General features: G+C 43.2%; 1 protein-coding gene across 5 annotated transcripts in view; it reads left to right on the top strand.

Moving 5' to 3' along the window:
- The window catches only part of bahcc1a (BAH domain and coiled-coil containing 1a), a 66,884-nt gene extending 49,311 nt beyond the window's left edge, over positions 1-17,573 (top strand). Inside the window, exons 9-29 of one of the 5 annotated variants that reach the window (XM_058048128.2) lie at positions 763-1,022; positions 1,086-1,431; positions 2,195-3,076; positions 4,678-4,847; positions 4,946-5,082; positions 5,165-5,278; positions 8,295-8,409; positions 8,604-8,832; positions 8,920-9,075; positions 9,544-9,714; positions 9,815-10,068; positions 10,751-10,822; positions 10,921-11,059; positions 11,144-11,258; positions 12,387-12,462; positions 12,996-13,104; positions 13,181-13,294; positions 13,380-13,526; positions 13,615-14,843; positions 14,915-15,151; positions 15,241-17,573. In XM_058048128.2, the coding sequence (XP_057904111.2) occupies positions 763-1,022; positions 1,086-1,431; positions 2,195-3,076; positions 4,678-4,847; positions 4,946-5,082; positions 5,165-5,278; positions 8,295-8,409; positions 8,604-8,832; positions 8,920-9,075; positions 9,544-9,714; positions 9,815-10,068; positions 10,751-10,822; positions 10,921-11,059; positions 11,144-11,258; positions 12,387-12,462; positions 12,996-13,104; positions 13,181-13,294; positions 13,380-13,526; positions 13,615-14,843; positions 14,915-15,151; positions 15,241-15,450 (5,282 nt within the window). In that variant the 3' untranslated portion in view covers positions 15,451-17,573. The remainder of the gene's footprint in view (positions 1-762; positions 1,023-1,085; positions 1,432-2,194; positions 3,077-4,677; positions 4,848-4,945; positions 5,083-5,164; positions 5,279-8,294; positions 8,410-8,603; positions 8,833-8,919; positions 9,076-9,543; positions 9,715-9,814; positions 10,069-10,750; positions 10,823-10,920; positions 11,060-11,143; positions 11,259-12,386; positions 12,463-12,995; positions 13,105-13,180; positions 13,295-13,379; positions 13,527-13,614; positions 14,844-14,914; positions 15,152-15,240) is intronic. The other 4 variants (XM_058048127.2, XM_058048129.2, XM_058048126.2 and 1 more) reach the window with 4 other exon arrangements.
- The last annotated feature ends 4,236 nt before the right edge of the window (positions 17,574-21,809 follow it).

Below are 21,809 nucleotides of genomic sequence, written 5' to 3'. Positions count from 1 at the left end.
ACAATTGGCACTGCACATACAGAAAGCCAGTATCAGTGCGCATCCTGTTTTGTTTGTGTACATTAAGTACACGTATGATAGTTACAGTATGTTATGCAATTCAGGAGAACACAAATTGTGTTTTTACAGTATTCTGTAACATGGAATTTTTTTTTACGCCATAAAAGGCATGTCTCTACCTTGACACCTCCAACTTTCATGAGAAACATTATTTTACTTGTACTAAAAAACATACAATGTAAAGAGTTTGTAATGAGATGATTTTTGTCACTGTCACCTTCATGGTGCAGTCAAATATGAGCACTGCTCTTAATAAAATTTTTATTAATTTAATTAATAATAATTATTTTGTATTGTATGTTCAGAATGGCTTCTGTGTTGTAATTATTTTATTAGCATAGCACATTAAAGCACCTTACATTGTTTTACAACAATGCCATTGAAGAAGTTAAAGGTGACTTCAAATTTATTTCAGCCAAAAGGCGCTAAATCCATCATTTCAGCCAAAAGGCGCTAAATCCGAAAAAAAATTAATAAAAAAATATATATAAAATACATGGTGTGTGCAGGATTTTTATAGCATGCATTTTTATGACCTATATTGATAGCTCTTTCATTTGCAATATAGACTTGATGACCAAATAGATTGATATGTGCATAGTTAAAAATCATTGATTTTCTCGAAATCAGTCAAAATGGATTTAGCGCCTTTTGGTTGCAAGTTCTTCATTTATAATACACCTTTTGTTTCACGCTCATTAGATGTGATGGAACAGCCAGGGCTTTGGCCACCTGTGTACGGAGCCCGGGGCCCAGCATCCCACATGCAGCATCCCACCGTTTACTCCAGATCCCAGTTTCTACGGCAACAGGAACTGTATGCTCTCCAGCAGCGTCAACAGCTTCAGCATCAGCACCAAAGCCACCCGTCACAGCAACCGCAGACACAACATCAGCAGCAGCAGCAGCATAAAGCCGTGCATGGCATGGACATGCAACACCAAGCCCCCCACAATTCACAGGTGACTGAAAGGCCTCAATAATAAATAATTAGTGGCATCCAACTGATATGATATTTTTTTTAGATGCAGAAGCGGGCAGAAGAAACTTCTGTTGACCTGGGGGAGCTAATCCCCAAATCAAGGGCGTCAAAACCTGCCAAGCCCTACTCTTACAACCCTCCTCAGAGAAACACCTCGCCCCCTGGTGCCTGCACCGCTCACTTGTCCCCCTGTTGCCAGTCACCTTCAATGCGTCCACATCCCAAAAGCACTCCATCTACACCTTGCCCAGCTCCCAGCCCAGCTGTGACAGCCCCCCACTCGCCTAACATTAGTCCTTCCCCGACCCAGGTACCCAAAGGGTCTGACACCCAGGATAAGAGAGGAGAGGGTCAGCCCCTGCAGGATTACCCAGAATCTTTGGAACCGGGTGAGTATTAAGCAATCATTTAGCATTAATATAATATGTATATATATATATATATATATATATATATATATATATATATATATATATATGTATATATGTCTTTTGAAGTATTTGCAGCACATTATAGCAGAGGTGGCACGCAGACACCTGATCAAAACACAATATTGCTTTATCACATTGACGTAGATGTTATAACTAACAAAAATGTATTTTCAAAATAGCAAAAGGGTTAAAACAAGAACTTATTTTAAGAACCAAGTCAACCAATCACTTCAAGTGTTAAGTACCACTCAAAAGTACAATAAACACTCGGAATTTAAACATTTTCAAGAATTTTAAGCACCTGGATTTACAGGCAACTTCACGACATGGCCCTTCTGTTTTAAAACAGATAATTGCAAATGTTAAGCCGAACCTGGCAGAACAACCAGAAGGCAGTGAATTTTAAGAGAGTGGAGAACCGTTTCATAGTACATCTGATGGTTAATTAAATTAATGTTACTTTAAAATATTATTTTTCTTCCCTTCTGGTGGCGTGGTAAGATATGTGGGTGGCTATGTTGGCAAGAATTTGATTGATGCAATGACTAAAAGGTGCGGAAAAATGGCTGCTGGCAGTCTTACCTCGTCTTACCTCAGCAATGGATTCGAAACATCTCCTCAAACCCACAGATAACAGAAAAGTGGATCCACACCAGCATTTAATGAGGTCTTCTGTGGTCCGTTCTGTTCACTAACAAACTGCAAATCGTTTTCTCCCAAGCCTTGCCTCCTGGATACACCTACTCTGCAATCACACTTGGCTACAGGAGTGGGCCGTCTCCCCAGGATATTCAGCTTGCAGAGCCTGCCGACCTGGAAGCCATCCAAGCTGAGCCCCCCGAGCATGCCCCCCAGTCCCTCTCCAGCCTAGGGGAGGGGCTGGACTGCCAAGCGGTGGTCAGGACTCTCTTGGAGCCACTTGCGCCCAAGGAAGTGGAGCAGGGAGATGAAGGAAGCATTGTGGAGAGAGTCCTGGATGAGAGAGAAAAGGTGGAGGCATCAGTGGGGACAGCAGCCAACTATGTATCAAGAGAGAAAGACTTGGTGCAGCAGGGGGCCGCAGAGGAAGAGGTACTTGTTTGCCCCCCTGCTGACAGCCCGGTGTGCGAGGCTGCATCCTGTCCAGCTCCCCTTGCTACAGGTGAGCCTGAAAGGCCAGAGGCTGTCATCACTTTGGAAGATGATGATGATGATGAGCCTGTGCGTGAGGAGAGCCAGGTGGAGCATGTCCCAAAGGTCGCCATGTCAGGAGAGCAGGGCACCTTGGGTGAGCTTAACGCTGCCACTCCTGTGGTCCATGAGGAACAGTCCCCTGAAGTTGACAGCAAGATGGCCGCTCATGATGCCTCGTTGGATTTGGTGTCCGTTGCGAGTGAAGTCGTTGTCGCCGAATCCCAGAACCCTCTTGTGCCATGCTACTGGAGCCTTGAGCTGCTCATTGCTGCAGCTTTCTGCACAGATGTGCCCCCATTTCCTTTGTTTCCTTTCAGCACCCCATCAGTTAGCTCGTCACTGCCCAACCCCTGCCAGGGTATGGAGCTTCTGAGTGAGGTGGCTGACCTGGCGTTACAACAGAAGCGGCGCAACTCTGGTGAAAGCCAAGGTAAGAAAACATGTCTTTTGGATATACACACCAATCGGTAGAATGCCATTCTCTTGTGTCATTTACTCCTCGTTCCTGGGTGTGTCCACTGAGACCAACTCCCACTTCCCCCCCAGGGCTAGCCTCCATTGCTCTGTGCTCCCTCCTCGAGTCTTCTCTTCTTCGTCTCTAGAGCCTCATGGTGGAATCTCCCCAGAGAAATCCTCTGCATGTCTGCTTTCTGTTCCTTTTCTGTGCTGTGCTAAAGGCATTCTTTCATTTCCTAAAAGGCTGTGCTCACGATGCAAAGGCCTCTGGAGAGGGAGAAGAAAGTAGTAGGACAGGGTTGAACACTGGAATGGAGGGTGTTCACCTCCCTTGTTCCCCTTAGTTTTCCTTGGGGAGCTGTTTCTCTATCAGGCTGTTATTTGAGTCACAATTGCTAACACAGGGCAAGCTTCAGATGACATTACATTGATTTTCTGACCTGACCCCTAACCATTACATCGCTTTGCCTGGGTCTAATGCTAAACCGGGCTCAGCCCCTTACCTTAAATTGACCTTTAAACAAGGCCTTGCACAAAAAAAAAACCAAAACTGTAGCAGGTTACATAATATGGACTTGTTTGTCCCCACAAGGCAAGTATCTAATATGAATTAACAGAAGATTGTTGTTACATGGGAACACGCTTTACAGTAAAAGAAAGGCAATGATTGGCTCGCCATTTCCCCAAACACAACAGTCAATGTTTTCATCACCGTGGAGCATTGCCTTTGCTAATTAGAACCCATTGTTTTTAAAGTGCCCTTAAAAGCTTCCTTGTTTTGTGATAGTGCTTTTATTTCATTCATGCAAAAGGACGTGTTGTTTACCACGGCATCCAAAATACATTTAACATGTCCCAAAAGGGGCTTCTACAGTTTCATCAACTGATTTTCACAGATTCAGTGATGCAGTGCTTTGCTTGTGATGCAAATGCCGTTGACAGCTTTGGGAAGTGGCACATGTCATTTCAAAGTCTCAGCAATAGTTTGGATCAAAACAAGAGAGGAAACAAGACAATTCATTAGTCTTTTAAAATTTCATGCAAGATGTGATGCTGTGATCCTCTCTATTTTTCACAATACTAAATATTCAATTCAATGCTTGGTCCAGATGGCCAGCATCTCACGAGTGCTGGTACAATATCCTTTTATGTTTTTTGTCGTTTATTACCTCCATAAATATGCAGGGGTGCCCTTCAAATGCGCAATTTTAAAGAAGCGTTAAAATAATTTACGGCAAGTGTGTAGAACCTCCAGTCCCTGTGTACTTTTTCTATAATAACACACACGGCTTGCGTAGTCCAAGCTGAGGTAAATAGTGTCAGTGAATGCAACACGTGAGATGACACAGACTGCTTCCTCCTACTCTCTTTAGTACATGTTGAATTGGGCAAGATCAGTGTCAAGAGAAGGACAGTGGATTGAAAATCCACATTTTATTGGGTAAATAGATAAATATTCATATTAATAAAAATGGCCAATCAAGAGTGTCATCACATCAAGCATGCTAAAATGAACGATAACTTTTCTTTTGAGTTTGAGTTCCATACAATCTGTTTCCTTTTCTTCCACAACAGAGGAAGAATCGCTGATGTTTGACCTCCACAGCCTTGCAACGTTGGCTACGGCCCGATCGTTGGAGACAAGCTCACAGGAAGGTGAAGGTGTGTGTTCAGGTCGACAATTCCCAGCGCGTAAGACCTTTAATTTGCGGCGAAAATGCAGCTGGACACCTCGAAATGAACCGGTAAGAATGGTATTTTCATTGGTGTTCACTGGTTAATACCCACCCAAAGCAAAGATCCTGGAAAAAGGTGTTAAAAATAAAAAACTGTCACCTACCAGGTGTGCCAAGCGAAAGGTAGCATGGAAACAATGGAGGCTCCAGAGCTTGAGATGCGTGTGAAGCTGGCTGAGCTTCAGCGTCATTACAAGGAGAAGCAGAGGGAGTTGGCTAAGCTGCAAAGAAAACACGACCATCAGTGAGTGTCATCTGCCTTTGAGGGCATCGTTTTATAACACAGCAATCCTGCTTGATTAGCATGCGTGTTCATGTTCGTACAGAAAAGAGGAAACGCCTCGTAGCCCGGCACGAAGAGGCCCAGGACGGCCGAGGAAGAGGAAGCCCACAATGGTCACCATGAACTCGGTGTCATCTGAGGGTCAAAGAAAAGTCAAGTAAGGCTTTCCAACACTACCAAACCTTCATTATGCATTTGTTACAACAAATGTAACGTTCCCTTGTGGCTTATTTAGTCAATTTCTATTATGCAAGGTAGGGGTCATCATTAATAACCTGCAAGAGAAACAATCATTCAAGCAAGTCCACTTAATCCTGCTATTAATTCTTTACATGACTGTGTCAACTATGCTTATGTGCATATATTTACAGGATATTTACATCTGTAAGAACAATGCATACCTACAGATTCATTTTGTTTCATACACAGCTAATTATAAACATCCATGACATTAGTGTTTGTAGTTGGGTCATGTTCGGTGGAGGCGGATGTTATTAGAGTACTGTGAATTCCCTATTAATAGAAGGTATGTGACACATCACTGTCATATAAGCCCTTAAGGGATCAAACCCCCAAAGGATAACATGATGGTTATGAAGTCTTTGTTGGTTTAATATAATGTCTACAAATGCACAAATACAAAAGACCAGATAGATACCTTCTCCTAGAGAAGGTTGGATGTGTCACCTTGTGGCGCTCATCACTGTTTTTGTTGCTGCCCTTCTGCAATGTCACCTCCACTCTTCTTTTAACCACGTACCCCCTGCGCTGCCCCACCTCTATCGCCAGGATAGGGGTTGATTTGAGCTGAGACGCTGATGCTGGGTGACAATGACAACCCGAATGAGAGGGTAGCGGGGTCCGAGGCCCTGCAGCATAGTGCACTGCATATTGTCTAGCTGCAATGGAGCATGTCAAGGGGTCGCAGATATCATCAGATATTTATTTTCTTGCTAATCTATGTGTATCATAAATCAGGAAATTATGGTTCTGTGGCAAGATAAAGGGGTTATATTGCAACACTCCTTACACATGCCATACAAGATCTGTCATATTTGCATGCAGATGTGTCCTTTTAAGCATTTAAGCAGACACATTATTGTATAGCGTTTATGCTATTATTGGCTTGATTACTATCCTTACAGAGGCAAACAATTCTGGAGTGATTTTTGGGGATGACACAAATTATGACACTGTGGTAGGACTGAGCTACATAATAAAATGTTGAACAGGTTTGTTCCTTTCATCATTGGCCCAAATCAGCAGCGTGGTGTTTGCCAGCTATGTGATTCATCTTGCAGACAAGTCACACTTTACTGCTACCTCTGTCACTGTCTTGTCAGGCTCTGTCCACATGGAAATGTTCCTGGGAATTTTTTTGGGGGGGCGAGTTGACAAAAAATCTGCCACTGTGCCGGATAACTGTGTGAAAGCGATGTAATACACAGGGCACACCTATGTGTGCAGAAGAAGAAAGAATCCATGCACATAACCCCCGGGCGCACGGTCCAGATTCAATCTGTCTTGCCGCAAAGTGCCACACTGAAACTGGTAGGCGAGCGTCCGCTCTGTGTCAGTTTGGTCTGTCTCCAGGCTATTCAAACTGGACATTTGAGCATTACCCTTGCTCACTGGGTCTCTTTATTGATCACTGATAGTCATTGCACACACCTACAGCCATATGCGTAAAGGTCCATCACTTTTTAGATGTCCGTGTCAAACCCAAACAACAAGAACAATGTTCACGCGAAGTTCTTGTAAAAAAAAAAAAAGCCATATTGAGTTGATTTCATGCTTATGGATCCACTAGTCCGGGGTTAGTACAAGTTTCTAGATTTTCCCACCGTGAGAACCGTTTCCACAAAATACCACTTCATGGCACTCAAAATGCCTTTTCCTTCTTCTTCTTTCTCTCTCGGCTTTTCCCTTCAGGGGTCGCTACAGCAAATCAATCTCCTCCATCCAACCCTGTCTTCTGCATCTGTCTCTCTCACACCAACTACCCTCATGTCCTCCTTCACTACATCCATAAACCTCCTCTTTGGTCTTCCTCTACGCCTCCTACCTGGCAGCTCTAAACGCAGCATCCTTCTACCAATATATTCACTATCTCTCCTTTGGACATGTCCCAACCATCTCAGTCTGGCCTCTCTGACTTTATCTGCAAGGCCTCTAACATGTAATGTCCGTCTGATGTACTCCTTCCTGATCCTATCCATCATGGTCACTCCCAATGAGAACCTCAGCATCCTCATCTCTGCTACCTCCAGTTCTGCTTCCTGTCTTTTCCTCTGTGGCAGTGTCTCTAGACCAAACAACATGGCTGGTGTCACCACAATTTTGTATACCTTCCCTTTCATTTTAGCTGAAACTCTTTTATCACAAAATGCCTTTTCTGTGTGGATTAAAGGCTGAAAAGATCAAATACTTTGAAGTTTTGACCTGAAAACATTTCCGTGTGGATAGCCACTCCCACTAGGTGTTTTAGGAGCTTGTGTGTATTTGCATTCTTTTTCATCAACATTCCAAGTTCCAAATGAGCAGCCATCTGTAGTGTAGTGGGATTGATTCCCATAGTTCCCACCTGTCCAGGGTGTCATCTGCCTTTCCGAATGCAGTTGGAATAGGCTCCAGTATATGGTATGGTCTTTAAAAAAACGACATTTATTCTGTTCACACCTTGTCTACTTGTTAAATGTGACTGATTTCATGGGCTGTGCACACAATAGCAGAGAGAAAGTTAATCTTTTGTTTGAGCATGGCCTGGCTAATGTCAGTGTGGTCCATGGGCAGGCTTCCAGCGGGATAGTCAAGGGCATTTGAAGTGGAAGGCCTGTGATGCTGCTCAATGTATGAAAATACAAGTGGAGGGCTGTGATTATTTTTTAGGACAACAGAGCTGCATATAAATGCAACACCTTCCCACCAAATGTGTGCTATTTTGCATGCTGCATGACAGTCCCTTGTGCTGATCTCCCTCCAAATAATTCTGGAGTTAGTTCCCCACTTTTTCCAGACATCGGGCTTCTTTCCTTCCACTTTTGTCCTATGCTATGTATCAGAGTTATTAGATCCCACAGGGGTGTGACTCAACTGTTTTCCTTGTGATGTCCCCATCTCTCTTTTCAAACCACAATTGCTAATGAATTCATTGCCCTTGTTTTGACTGCCAGGATGATGGTGGCCGGGCATTCCCTGGCACCTGAGGAGCTAGGAGTGGGTGGAGAAAACCAGAGAAGAAAGAAGAGGCTGTCCAGTCGAGGCTTTGAGCAAATCAGTGGCACACAGGTCAGGATCCCCTTGTTCACCATCCTTTTACGACTATTAAAGATGGTGTGTTTGAAATGTGACTTTGTCTCTAATTAGGTACAACCCACATGAGTCAAAACCTCAGAGCTCAATATTCCGACCCACTGATAGACATTATTCTCTGATGCTTTTGCTTTAACTGAGTCTCACTGTCCCCTTTTGTTGTGCTGTAGCAGATTAAAGCGCAAGGTTGCAGAAAAGGTGATCCTCAAAGCACGCTGGGTTCCAAGCTGACCCCCGATGTGGCACAGCTCAAACAGAAGAGCCAGGGTAAAAAGAATCTCTCAGGGACACGCTACAGAGACAAGGAGGTCTCACCCTGCAACTCAAAGCACGGACACAGAAACCAGGGCGCCAGCAAAATGGAGTTCAGGCGAGACTCCGGGGGCCACAGCGACACAGGTACATGTTTTTCTGTTATTTGAGCCCCCGGTGTTGACCTAGGTTTTAGCTATGATAGATCTCAGAAAGATTGTCCAACTCTCTCAGCAGCCAGTGTGGACAGTGGCCCCCAGGAGAGCTGGGCTAAGAAAGGAGGAGAGGATTCCACTCATCAGAGCAAAATTGGGCCAAGGGCTGTCCATTGTCAGAGACAGGAATCATTGGGAGAGAGTTCCAATCCTGACAGCGACTCCTCGGAACAAGGTAAAGTTTTGCATTGGACCGTGCACCCATGTAAGACATGTAAACGTAAACTACAAATATAAAATCACTTTGAAATCAACCAGATGTGTCTGCAAAGGTGTGCATGGACTATTTGACACCTCGGTGATCGGCCTTGTTGGTTGATGTGTGCTACATGTGCAGCTGTGGACACTTGCCTGTGAAAGGGCTTTGACAGCCCTGGAGTCTCAGAGACTGTGTGACAAACACACACACACACACACACACAACCGCCACTATTTTCCCACCCCCGTATTCCGGCTCTGCAGCATGTGGGTTCACACCAGGAAATACCATGAAGGCAAAGCACTTCATACATCATTTCTATGAAGTAGTTATTTGAATGCTAATGAGGTGTTTGTGAAATGCTGGCGAGACCAGTTAGCAATGCATTTGATAAGACCAGTAAGTTTATAAAACATCTTGTGCTGTGTTTTCATCTTACGTCAGGAGAAGAAGAGGAAGGCAGCAATGATAGTGATGAAGGTCAAGACCTAAGAGCCCAACATTGCAGAGATGTGACTCCCAGCTGTACTATGACAGGTCCGAGTCCTTCCTCCATTGTAAAACTTGAGGCAAATCAGAAAGCCAGGAACAAAAAACAGAGACAGGAGCTTTATGGTAAGGCTGACTGGTGATTTATTAGTCACGAGAAGCATCTGTTTTGTGTTTCTTCCCCTGGCTTGCTAACAAGTCTGTCTCTCTAATTGAACCCGTGTAGGCTCCCATAGTCTTCCTGGCACAGAAGGCGAGGTCAAAGTGAAGAAGAAGAACCCCTGTAGGTCTGCTCAGGCCGATGCAGATCAGGCTATTAGGAGAGCATGCACATCCAAAACCAAGGAGCCGAGATGGGGAAGCCACGGAAACAGAGGCAACCGTTTCCGGCGTAGCAAGGGACTGCCCATCTTTCCGACAACGAGCGAGAGGTTAAAGAGGGCGACACGCAAAAGCACCGTGTTGAGAGGTGCCATTAAGGTTAGCAAGAAATACTTTTGCAACAATGTCTATGATTATATTACATTTAGGACCAGAAGGAAACATTAAAATGTCCATCACAGATGTAGTGACAACCGCAAAGGTTGGGTTTCATATCTTTGTCATGATATGCTATCATCCAAAAATTTGGTGATTTTCAAATTCAGGGAAAAAATTATATTGATATATTTCTATATAGAGTGGTTAGCATGTTGGCCACACAGTCAGGAGATCGGGAATCTCCATTGGGCATCTCTGTGTGGGTGTTTGCCTTGTTCCGTCCCTGTGTGTGCTTGGCTTTTCTCCGGGTACTCCGGCTTCCTCCCACATTCCAAAAACATGCTAGGTTAATTGGCGACTCCAACTTGTCCATAAGTATGAATGTGGTTTGTCTATATGTGCCCTGTGATTGGCTGGCGACCAGTCCCTGATGTACCCCGCCTCTCGCCCAAAATGATGAAGAGAAACATGACTCTTTCAAAGTCTTAGGATAATACCCAGTGATTGATTTTTGGTGTTCATCCATATCAATTTACAGAGGTATTGCGTTGTCGGTTCACATATCAGTAGTAGTTAGCAGTAAGCAGAAATTGAGTTGCCTTCCCCTTGAGATAATTACACAACACAAATAAATGTGTTCATGATTTTTGGCCTTCGCCTGAATGCTTATCTTGTCCATTAGCAAAGAAATTGCTGGGTGCCATTTCCAAAGCGTGAGGAAGGAAGCAGAGGCAGAAGAGCCAAGGACCAAGAGGTAGGGTATTCAGAAAAAAGCACTCAATTCAGAGGGTATCCATCTCATTTTTCGAAGGTTTTAAATTATTCTTGGATTCTTTTTTTCATGACCCACAGCCAAAGGGTCGAGCAGTTAGTCGACTGCTCGAGAGTTTTGCAGCTGATGAGGGCTTTCAGATGGATGGTAGCAGCTTCTCCGAGGAAGAAGAGGAGGAGGAGGAGGCGAACAGTGATTCATGCACAAAGACTCCTGAAGGTAAAAAGATGCAAAATCTTGTGTTTTATCTTCAGTTTTATAAATGCTAAAATATTTATTGTGATTATTTTTATTTTTTTGCAGTTCCAAATTGTGTCTTGACCAAAGAACTATTAACGGATGGACTGAAAATCTTGGTCTCTAAGGAGGATGAACTCCTGTACGCTGCCAGGCTGCACACAATGGAGCTCCCAGATATGTAAGCCGATACACAACCGATGGGATTTGATTTATATCAGGGAATTATCATAGGATACTAGCATTATTTGATAGGAGTGTAACTGTACGCCTCATTCAGAGTTGGGTACATATCTCAGTTTTAAGGTCACTTAAAACTGCTTAGCTTTTATGCAAACAGCTTTAATGATTTAAATTAAAACATCAACAAATGCAAACTGCTGACAACTAATTCTCCACAAAATCTAATTCTGAAATTAATAATTAAGCGGTTGAAAATGAATGAATGAATGAATTAATTAATTAATTAAACTGGGTAAAAATGGTAAATTTTTCAACTAGCATTGATGGCTGTTCATATATGTCTGTGGTGCAGAGGAGCAATCAACAATTTCCAGTGAGATTGTTCTTACGATAATAGCTAACATTACAAGGCAAACTGCTAACATTAGCGCACAAACAAAACTTGTGCATGTGTTATTTATATTTTGTCATTATAATGTGCCATGGGGCCAATAAAAAGCCACGGCTTGCAAATGACCCCCAGACTTCACTTTGGACACCCCCGGCTTGGTTTCTAACATTTGTTTTTAGAAAAGTGCAATGATGCAGGCAATGCAACAGTAACAATCTGGTTATTTTATTTTCAGGAAATGTACGTTCTTTGAAATGCAGCATTAATGGTTCCAGCTGGTAATGGTATTGATAATGGTTTGAATTTCAAACATAGATACATGTTACATTGGAGTACTTCCCATGTTTACAGTTCAACATGTCCAAAAACCAGTAGAAATGATAAGGACGAGTAACACTGTGTAAAAGTAGGCTTAACCGTTTGTAGATCGTAGCTTGTCGCCCTGTTCCTCCACAAGGCTTTTGTCTGCGTTTACATTTTTCACCAGGAAGTCAAAGTGTTCCCAAACAGGAGACTTTAACAACGAAAGAGGGTTTTCAAGCTCTAGCTTCTCCCTGGCATTATCACTCGTCGTGATTCCCATTGGCCAAAGGCTGGGCAACACTATATTTGTTTATAGAGCCACTCAATGTTCTATACCAGTACACCCAGTATATACTGTATAGTAAAGATGTGTGCATTAAAAACAATTACAGCAATGATGTCCACCGATTGATAATGTCCTTCTGTTTCTAGATTTAGTGTTACAATTGATGGAGAAAGAGGAAACCGTGCAAAGATCTATTCATTGGACCAACTGATACGGGAAGCTGTAAGTACAAAAAAAGTCAAGTTAGTTTGTGTCCTTAAACTGAAACATTCTTTTTATTCGCTTCTTCTTTATTTGCCTCTGAGAAAAGCCATGTTTTGACTACAACATTCGTCACCCTCAGTTTTAGATTTTAATAGAAGTCATCCACAATTTTTCTTCTTGCTCCCCATGCTCTCACGCCCACATTTACACCTCATCTGTCAAAAGAGTCTCGTGTCATGGCAACGGTAAATGAAAGCAACCTGAATGAGCCCCCGAGTGAGTGGCGGATGTTAGGGGTGCCGCCATTGTTGGAAAGAGGAGCTGGCAACCAGTGATCACACAAGGTCTCTATTGAGGCCTTCTTGGGTACTACTCAGCAAAACAGGGTTTACTACATCAAGGCTTCCGTTCTTTTCAGGCCTAACTGGCACATTGGCATGGCACTGCAACACGATGGATGCTCATGCATCCTGGCTCTGCTGTGTTTGCAGGACTTGAACATGTGTGTGTTTGTTCTTCTGTCCTAATGACATTTTATGTTCTCATTTCAGGTCCTGGATGTACGCCCTGAGTCGGAGGCTATGTTAAACGATGGAACCAGGGTGTGTGCTTATTGGAGTGAACGCTCACGCTGCTTGTACCCAGGCTATGTTCACAGAGGTGCGGCATCAAACTCAAACTGAATATCCTGTGGATCTTCACTCTCTGATGAGCTTAAATGTCATATCTCTTGCAGGGACTTCCACTGACGAGGGCAAGCCAGGAGTAATGGTAGAGTTTGACGACGGAGACAGAGGGAAGATTTCTGTACCAAACATCCGCCTCCTGCCACCAGGATATCAAATTCACTGTGGGTGTCTTCTAATTAGGCACTTTCAGTGGCACTTTATCTGTAAATAAATGCTAATAATTTCATCCAATTGATCACTTCTAAGGCGAGGAGACATCTCCTGCTGTGTCGGTATCCACTGGGACGACAGTCAAGAAAAGCCCCAGTTTCAATCATACCTCCGGTGACCAACTCAACACTCTCAGTGCCATCAAAAACAACCAACCTCCAACTCTCCCAAAAAGAAGACCAGGTATTTCCGATATTTATATCCCATGTTGGATGACATCAAATGGCACCGTTCTTGTACACATGGTCCAGTAATGCATTTGTTTCTCCAGGGAGACCAAAAGGTTCTGGGAAAAAACAAAAACAACAGCAGCTGGCTGAAAGCAGCAATAAAAATTCTTCCCTTTTTGCGGCCTGGTCTTCATTGACCAACACCAGGAAGAGGACGTCCCACAATCTATTTCAGCTTAATGGGACACCAAGAAAGGCCTTGAGATTGAAGGAGGATGACTCATTTGCTTTGACTCAGGTCCAACCGCTTGTGTCCGCCCCATCCAAAGGGCTTTTCAGCAGTAGCTCCTTTGAGGTGGACTCCTTTCGCAGTATTGCAAATGGCTACTCCTCCTTCTGTACCAAGTCCATGGGATCAGGTCCAGATTTATCTGTTGCATCTAAAAGTGGGCTTTACGGGCCAAGGCGTAGACAAGATGAGCTGGCAATGCCGAGGGGCAGGAAGTCTGGACAAGAGTTTCTGGTCAAGTTAGATCATGAAGGGGTAACATCCCCAAAGACCAAGAACAGCAAAGCGCTGTTGCTGCGAGGAGGATCTTCCAGCGTGAGAGCAATACCCAAGACGGAAGCGTACTCACATCCGGTCCTTTTGGTTAAAGACAACAAAAAGAGCGGCAATTCGAAAGTAGAACTTCTCCTGAAAGGAACCACACCCCAAAGAAAGCCTTCATCTTCGTTGCGTCTCGGAGAATATGCAGACTTGGGGTTCAGCTCGCACAGAGAATGTCATAGCTCCTACTCTGACATGGATGAGGAAGAGGAAGAAGAGGAGGAAAGGAAAAGGGCCGCACTGGCGTTAGCTTCAGGAGGACTACGGACTGCCGGCCATTTCCTTTCCCATCTCCCCGTGTCATCCTCCTCTTCTGGTTCATCTAGTTCCTCTTCATCAGGGTCAATCTCGAGCTCCAGCCTTTCTTCCTCTGACAATGACTCCTCCTACAGCTCAGAGGATGAGGAACGTTCTACACTGATGCTACAGAGTTGCTTGTCGTCTCAGCGGGGGCTGCTTCAACCCAGTGAATCTTCCACTTCTTCGAGGCAACATTCATTTGTGGCCAAAGCTTTGGCTGTTTCCAATAGCAAAGGATCTGCTGATATGGCCAACAGTAAATCCCTGAAGAGGAAAGAGTGTTCAATCTCTAAATCATCGAGAGAATTTGTGAAGAAACCTAGGATTCTACCAGAGGACAACTCATGTATTCTGAGACCCAAGATATCCACATTCCTTGCGGGGCACCAGATGTGGAGGTGGTCCGGCAACCCTACACAGGTGAGAATATTAAACCTACATCCAGGCTGTCTAGATCCTAGATTTTTCTGAAAGTGTCTGGTTTCCCTCAGAGACGAGGTCTAAAGGGGAAGGCCAAGAAGCTTTTCTACAAGGCCATTGTGAGAGGAAAAGACGCCATGAAAGTGGGAGACTGTGCCGTGTTCCTCTCAGCAGGACGTCCAAACCTACCCTACATTGGTAAAATTGAAAACTTCTGGGAATCCTGGACCTCCAGCATGGTGGTCAAAGTCAAATGGTTCTACCACCCTGAAGAGACAAAGCTGGGGAAAAGACATCGAGACGGCAAGGTAGGCAGAAGCAAGTTTTTTTTTCCTGTCATCATTGTTATGCAACTAACCAGAACCCTTTTTTGGTCTTGGTCCTTTATCCTGTCCAGCATGCCTTGTACCAGTCGTGCCACGAGGATGAAAACGATGTCCAGACAATCTCTCATAAATGCCAGGTGGTGAGTAGGGAGGAGTATGAGAGTCTGACTCGCAATCAGAAGCCGAACAGTACCTCTCCAGACCTGTACTACCTGGCTGGTACATATGACCCCACTTCGGGTCAGCTGGTCAGTGCTGATGGGGTTTCGATCATGTGCTGAATCTCTACGAAAAGGAAACTACTGAACATTTTCTCCTTACTTATACCTACAAGACCCCAAGCCTGTTGCTTGACTTACACACTGGAGACTATTGGTGTCTAACCTTGCTGGAAGAGACGGAGATTCCCATACTGGTTATTTCAAGACACATGGCTGAACATTGGGTCTTTGGCATCGCAGCCTTCAATCACTCGTGTTACGTTGGTTGTATCATGTGATTGACACAAAGCTGAGTGCATTGAACAGGGCTACGAACCATAAGGCTAAATGGTTTCTGAGGACCAATTTGCTAAAAGGTAGCCTAACCTGAATGATAAAGTGACAAGTGAGACCCGGGGCTTCGTCATTCCAGGGAAACGTGTAAAGTTGATGTCTGTAAATATTTTAAATTGTTCCAAAATCAAGCCATACACTTCAGTACCTCTCACCTGTCTTCACTGTTCAGGTGTACATTGTACAGATGGATTATCGTGTTGTTGTCTGTTGTGTATATGTACATAAAAGCTATTTTATACAGGAATATATTGTATATATATGAGATGTATCTTTCCATGTTTGCAATTGATTTATTTTTATATGTGTATAGATTGTTTTTTGTTTTTCTTTCCTTTGCTTTGGGAAATCATGATTGAAGATGTTAGCATTGCACTGCATATGCCCTGCTGAGACAGAAAGACAGACAGAGCACAGACAAAGAGAGAAGGATTTAGTCTATAACAGGGCAAGACTCACTCTCTGAGAGATCATGGAGTCATCCTGTTAAAAAAAAAGGTCCAGTGGCTTTTTTGTATATGTTCTGTTACTTGGGATTTTTTTAACCTATCATTTTTGTATTATTTATGTACTACATCTCAGTTGGTTTATAAGGCAGATCCCGGTGGACTGCGATCACATATGAAAACTAATTTAAGGCTGATGAAATGCGTGGGATTTCTCCGGGTACTCCGGTTTCCTCCCACATTCCAAAAACATGCTAGGTTAATTGGCGACTCCAAATTGTCCATAGGTATGAATGTGAGTGTGAATGGTTGTTTGTCTACATGTGCCCTGTGATTGGCTGGCGACCAGTCCAGGGTGTACCCCGCCTCTTGCCTGAAGACAGCTGGGATAGGCTCCAGCACCCCCTGCGACCCTCGTGAGGATAAAAAAACTAGAAAATGAATGAATGAAATGAATATACCCTCTTGACATACCTGTATTTGTGCGTGATGAGAGTCCTCAAAAATGGTGCCCACACAAATCAATTGAGAACAAGACCGGGTCTTGTTATTGAGGACATTTTGCACCTATTGCGCCCGCAAATGCATAATTTAATGCAACCTAAATATATACCAAAGTGGCTTGAGAAACTTTATTTGAATTTAACATATGAAAAAGAACCTGTATTGAATTAAAATCTAAAATCACTGCTAACTTATAGAAATATTCTCCACTATGTTTATTGGCTCTGCATTGTGACAATGGCTGCTTCTTGCACACGTTTTGTCTAGAGCAGAATGAAGCATCAAAAAGCCCACCAGAATGAACGTCGAGGTACTGACAAAATAAGATCGTTAAAAATACAGTATGTTGTCTAGTTCAGTTGCATCATCTATTTTGTACAGTACATGCACATACTCAATACTAACTGTGAAGGACAATCAGATTCACAAAGAAATGGACTTTATGGTTCATTCAATCTGAAAATGACTTACATTTTATTTAATTCGTGCCAAGTACTTTTTTTGTCTACTTTAGTCTTGTTTTGTATGCAATCCTGACTATTTTGTGTTCACAAAAGGTTTATTTTGTTTGCCAATACACTTTATTTATTTTTATCTGTCAACGTTGCTGTTTGTTCAAAGCAAGGAGCGCTTTATGAGAATGTGACATTGTTTTTAATTGGTGTGATGTCGCATTTTGCATTTCTTAAATAAAAAAAAGTGGTCTGATAGAGACCAAACAGTGAAAAGAAATAAAAAAACACTGGATTGTTCTCGTCCATAAACCTCTGTGCTGGCTTTGTTATTCCAACACCTTTGGGAGAATTTCAGCTTACTTAGAGTCATTTGGGAGAACACTAGCATGCAAAAAGACCTCTCTCGCTCTCCCCTGCCAAGTTCTTCTATTTGTCACGGTAAATCTTTAGATGTAAGTGTCTCTGGCTGAGCCACGTTTATGTGAGTTTGGAGTTCCATGGTAAATAGACAGATCTGTCACAGCATCAGATAAAGCCTTGTGGGTTTTAACTGCCAAGCTCTGTAAATATGATGCTGACTGATTCAGAGATACAGTGGAGGGGGATTCTCGTGAGTCAGGCTAGAGTGCACGCACCAAGCTTCAGGAAAGATTTTTTTATGTATTAAGTCCAAATAATAGCCTTGACATTAAGTGTGCGTTCACACTAGTCATGTTAGATTCCGTTTTAAAGGAACTCTGGTGTGTTTTCTCTAGTAGTATGGTTTCTTTGGAGACTTGCCAACCTTGAAGAAATTTTATGAGTACTCACCACTCACCTGCATACCGACAATCAAAGGATGGGGAGGGGGCAATATTTGCAAAAACATTTTACATACATTTGCCCCTTCCTGATTTCTTAAAAATGGGACCCATTATAGCTTTTCCACTTTTCTGACCTATAAATGTTCTTACAATGTTGTATTCTGGTGTTAAACGATACCAAAGCATCACATAATGTGGGTTGCACATTTGGAAGTGAGCCCTGAAAGAAGTTTTGGATAGCTCTCCACGCTGTGTTTTCTAGTGTTTTTTCTAACACCGTCTTCATCTGATGTCAACGCGATCAAGATTGCCTGCACTCAGTAAACGCAGACCTACTACGTATCCGGAAGTTCTCAGGAGCACTTGAAAGTGTGACCAATCACAGCAGAGTTAGCGTACCTACAGGAGGGCAGGGGGTGGAGTAAACCGTTTGGGTCAGAAGCAGAAAGTCAATGGTAATGCTGCAGGAAGAGGTGCAGAATCTTGAAGATCTAGAAACCTTTCTGTGTGTAGCTGCTCTATAGGAGTCAATACAAAGTGTCCAAAATGAGCATACTAGGTCCCCTTTAAAAGTTTCAGATCAAACAACTTTAAATGTTTGTCAATGACAACACAACTGAACACAAAATGCAGTTTTGAAATGAAAACTGCAGTCTCTTACAGCGCTGTGAAGAAATTTTGGCTCATCTTTGCAGAATTGTTGCAATTCAGCCACATTTTCCCAAATGTCTTGGGGATCATCAAGATGTTTTCTGTCAAAATTGAGCCTTAATGTTCTTTTTGTTCAGCAGCTGCCATTCAGGCCGTTTTTTGCCCAGTGTCGCACTTATGGTATAAGTGAGGCCTGCAGTTCTTCGGATGTTGTTGTGGGGTCTGCGCTCTTGGGGGTACCGTATTTTCCACACCATAAGGTGCAGTCGCAATTACAGTGTCTATTTCTGTACTTAATCCAAACATAAGGCGCGCTGTGTTATAAGGTACATGCTAAAATATGCAGTCTCCAAAAACAGGCAACTGGAGCAAAACAGTGAGTTTAGTTGAACTTAATTCGACTATTTAACAACAAACTCACTGTATTTTTAAATTGTTTAATCTTAATTGTTCTCTGATATGAGAAATGGTCCAACAGTCAGTCAAGCGGAGTGCTTACCAAAGTAGCACAATATTTTTACACAAGGCGCACCGGATTATCAGGAGCACGTTGATTTTTGAGAAAATTAAAGTCATTTAAGTGTCCCTTGTAGTGCGGAAAATACAGTAATTTTGGTTGGCCGGCCTCCCCTGGGAAGGTTCACCACTGTTTTTTTTCACCATTTGGGGATAATGACTCTCACTGTGGTACACTGGAGACCCAAAGATTTAGAAATGGCTTTAGAATCTTTTCCACTTGAACTCAGGTATGATAAACCAAAGTTATGTTTTAACAAAGGGGCAATCACTGTGTCACACAGGGCCATGTAGGTGTGGATTTTGTGGTCAGTTGTGTTGTCGTTGACTAATATTTAAATGTGTACATGTATAAGTGTGACAAACATGCAAAAAAGAAATCTTTTTCATGTTATATAAGGCCTTTTGCCCTGTTTTTTCTGTTATTTGTTGTTGTTTTTGTTTTTTAACCACAGGCTGAACCCTCTGAACGACCTGTCTACACACAGGAAATAATGTACTACAAGCCGATCAAACACAGCTCAGTGTTTTGCTTTGTCATAGCCTAAAGGATTTTTTTGGGAAGTGCACGTCATGCTACAAGCATTATCCAGTTTCAGAGCCAGAACTTGAAACCGGCAAAAGCCAACAAAATGTGTACCTGGACAGCAGCAAAACAGTCAAGCATATTCAAGGATCAAAACGCCTGCGGAGTACAGAAAATGCATACATGTTGGCAGGTCTGCGTTTGGTTAAATTTGAATACAAAAATCCAAGACCTGGTATGCAACAAAAAAAGAACCAGATTGTTTCAGACAATAAGTCTCGCTTGCAAGTGAACACTGATGCGGTGCAGCCGAGATTAAATATTGACGCTAAGCGATAGTGTGACTGGTTAGTTTTACCCTACTCACAATAGTTATCCTGGTATCACCTCTATGTGACAACAGCACTCTTTAAAAGTACATTTTAGAAGCTTTTTGTGAAATCTAAGCCGGTAAATGTTGCAGAATATGAAAATTACACATGCATTCATATATATATCACATATATCACATATATATCACATATAGCCTTGGGTCCCATGACAAAAATACCAGCGTGGACACTCAGCAAACCACACAAAACTGTGCATTTTTGGTCTTCACCACAATACTGAACCACAAACGTGTGAATGCAGACATAAAGCAGTTTTAAACAGAGGGTGCTCTCTAGTGGAGCACAAATAATGCTACACCAAAAACGCTTCTATTTGGCATCAAGGTACATGGAAGGAAAAGCACTTAAAATAGCACACCATAATATATCTGTGTTAGCCATCTGTCCATTTGCATACATCCTCATCAGCTTTGTCAATGCTTATCTCTGTTAATAGAACGGGTGACAGGGCCTGAAGGAGAAACAATATGGGTCAATGACTTTCTCTGCGAGCCCACGGGTGTTTTTGTCTTGCATGGAGCACCAGCACTACAACCACCACCACCCATCCCCCTATCCTCCTCATGCTCAAGAGGGGTTAATGGGGACATCAGTCATCTCCAACAACAGCCCAGTGAACACAAACACGACCTGTTTGCTACCACAACCTCTTTTGTGTTGACTGTGGCCACTGCTCCGTGTCCGAGTCACGGCCCCCCTTTGCTGTCTCAGCAACATACGGGGCCAGGGAGGGACGCGCCGCATCACCGGAGATTAGCACAGGGTTAAAAGTGGCTGATGATGAGGTTAACATTCCTGTTTTGAGAAGGGCTTGCCTCATTAGGCACCCCGTGCTTTGAGATACACAGTCACGATAGTCTGGGATCTAATGTGGAAAATGTGGGCTAGAGAAGACACGGCTAATGTTCATGGGAACGCTAAGGTTGCCATAAGGTCACTAAACAGTTACCTATCTTAACATACCAGTGTTTTTTTACTGCCTCCCCCCTGGATCAGCTTGCTCAGCATCCAACATGCGATGTTCAGTGTCAACAGGAGGAATACTTTCCTGCAGAAATATCTGCACCTCATAAATGTCTCGCCCTCTGCTTGACCCTGTCTGGCCTCTGACTGTGAGGGGGTTGAGGTTGAGCAGGGGACATGCAGCCTGGTGTGCATTAGTGTCTGTGTACAAGGGTAAAATGAGGGGTGGGAGAAGCCAAGTTGAGGTAAGGCTGCGGGTCTTAACAAGGTGCTGGCTCTCTCAGCAGGAAAAACATATCAATCAAACACCGACTGCCCTTTCTGAAAGGGCATAACAGCTTATTCATTGTTAAGCATATCAATTAAACAACAAGTATACAATAAACCGACTCAGCATATCGCAACCACTTGACAACATACTAAACAGTCATTTGGTGCAAAAAGGAAAGCAACTTTCATTCTATCATGTGCGTGTGTGGGTGTTTTTGCTGTGATTTCCAAGTGTCCGTGAATGCAGCGGCAACCTGTGCCTGAGGAGCTATGTGATGCTCAGCACTGATTGCAGTTTGCTAGTTTTGATCCTGCTTGTTGTGTTCAAAGTATCCATTCTCTGACTGAAATCTTTCCATGGTGTCCCGACTCTAAAAGAACCACTATTCCCTTCTTAATAATATCTGAAACACAAAAATACATACAAACAATAATAAAGCCTCATATTGGGGTGAATCTCCACGAAGAGTGACATGTTTTCACCGTCGTGCCGTTAGGGGATTAATTGAAACACCAATGTATATGAAATATTGATGAAACATTCTTAATGCACAAAATAA

The sequence above is a fragment of the Doryrhamphus excisus genome, linkage group LG16 (genome assembly GCF_037039965.1).
Source record: "Doryrhamphus excisus strain RoL-2023G ecotype Guam linkage group LG16, RoL_Dexc_Guam_v1.1, whole genome shotgun sequence".
Taxonomy (NCBI): domain Eukaryota; kingdom Metazoa; phylum Chordata; class Actinopteri; order Syngnathiformes; family Syngnathidae; genus Doryrhamphus; species Doryrhamphus excisus.
This window is presented reverse-complemented; position numbering and strand designations above follow the sequence as displayed.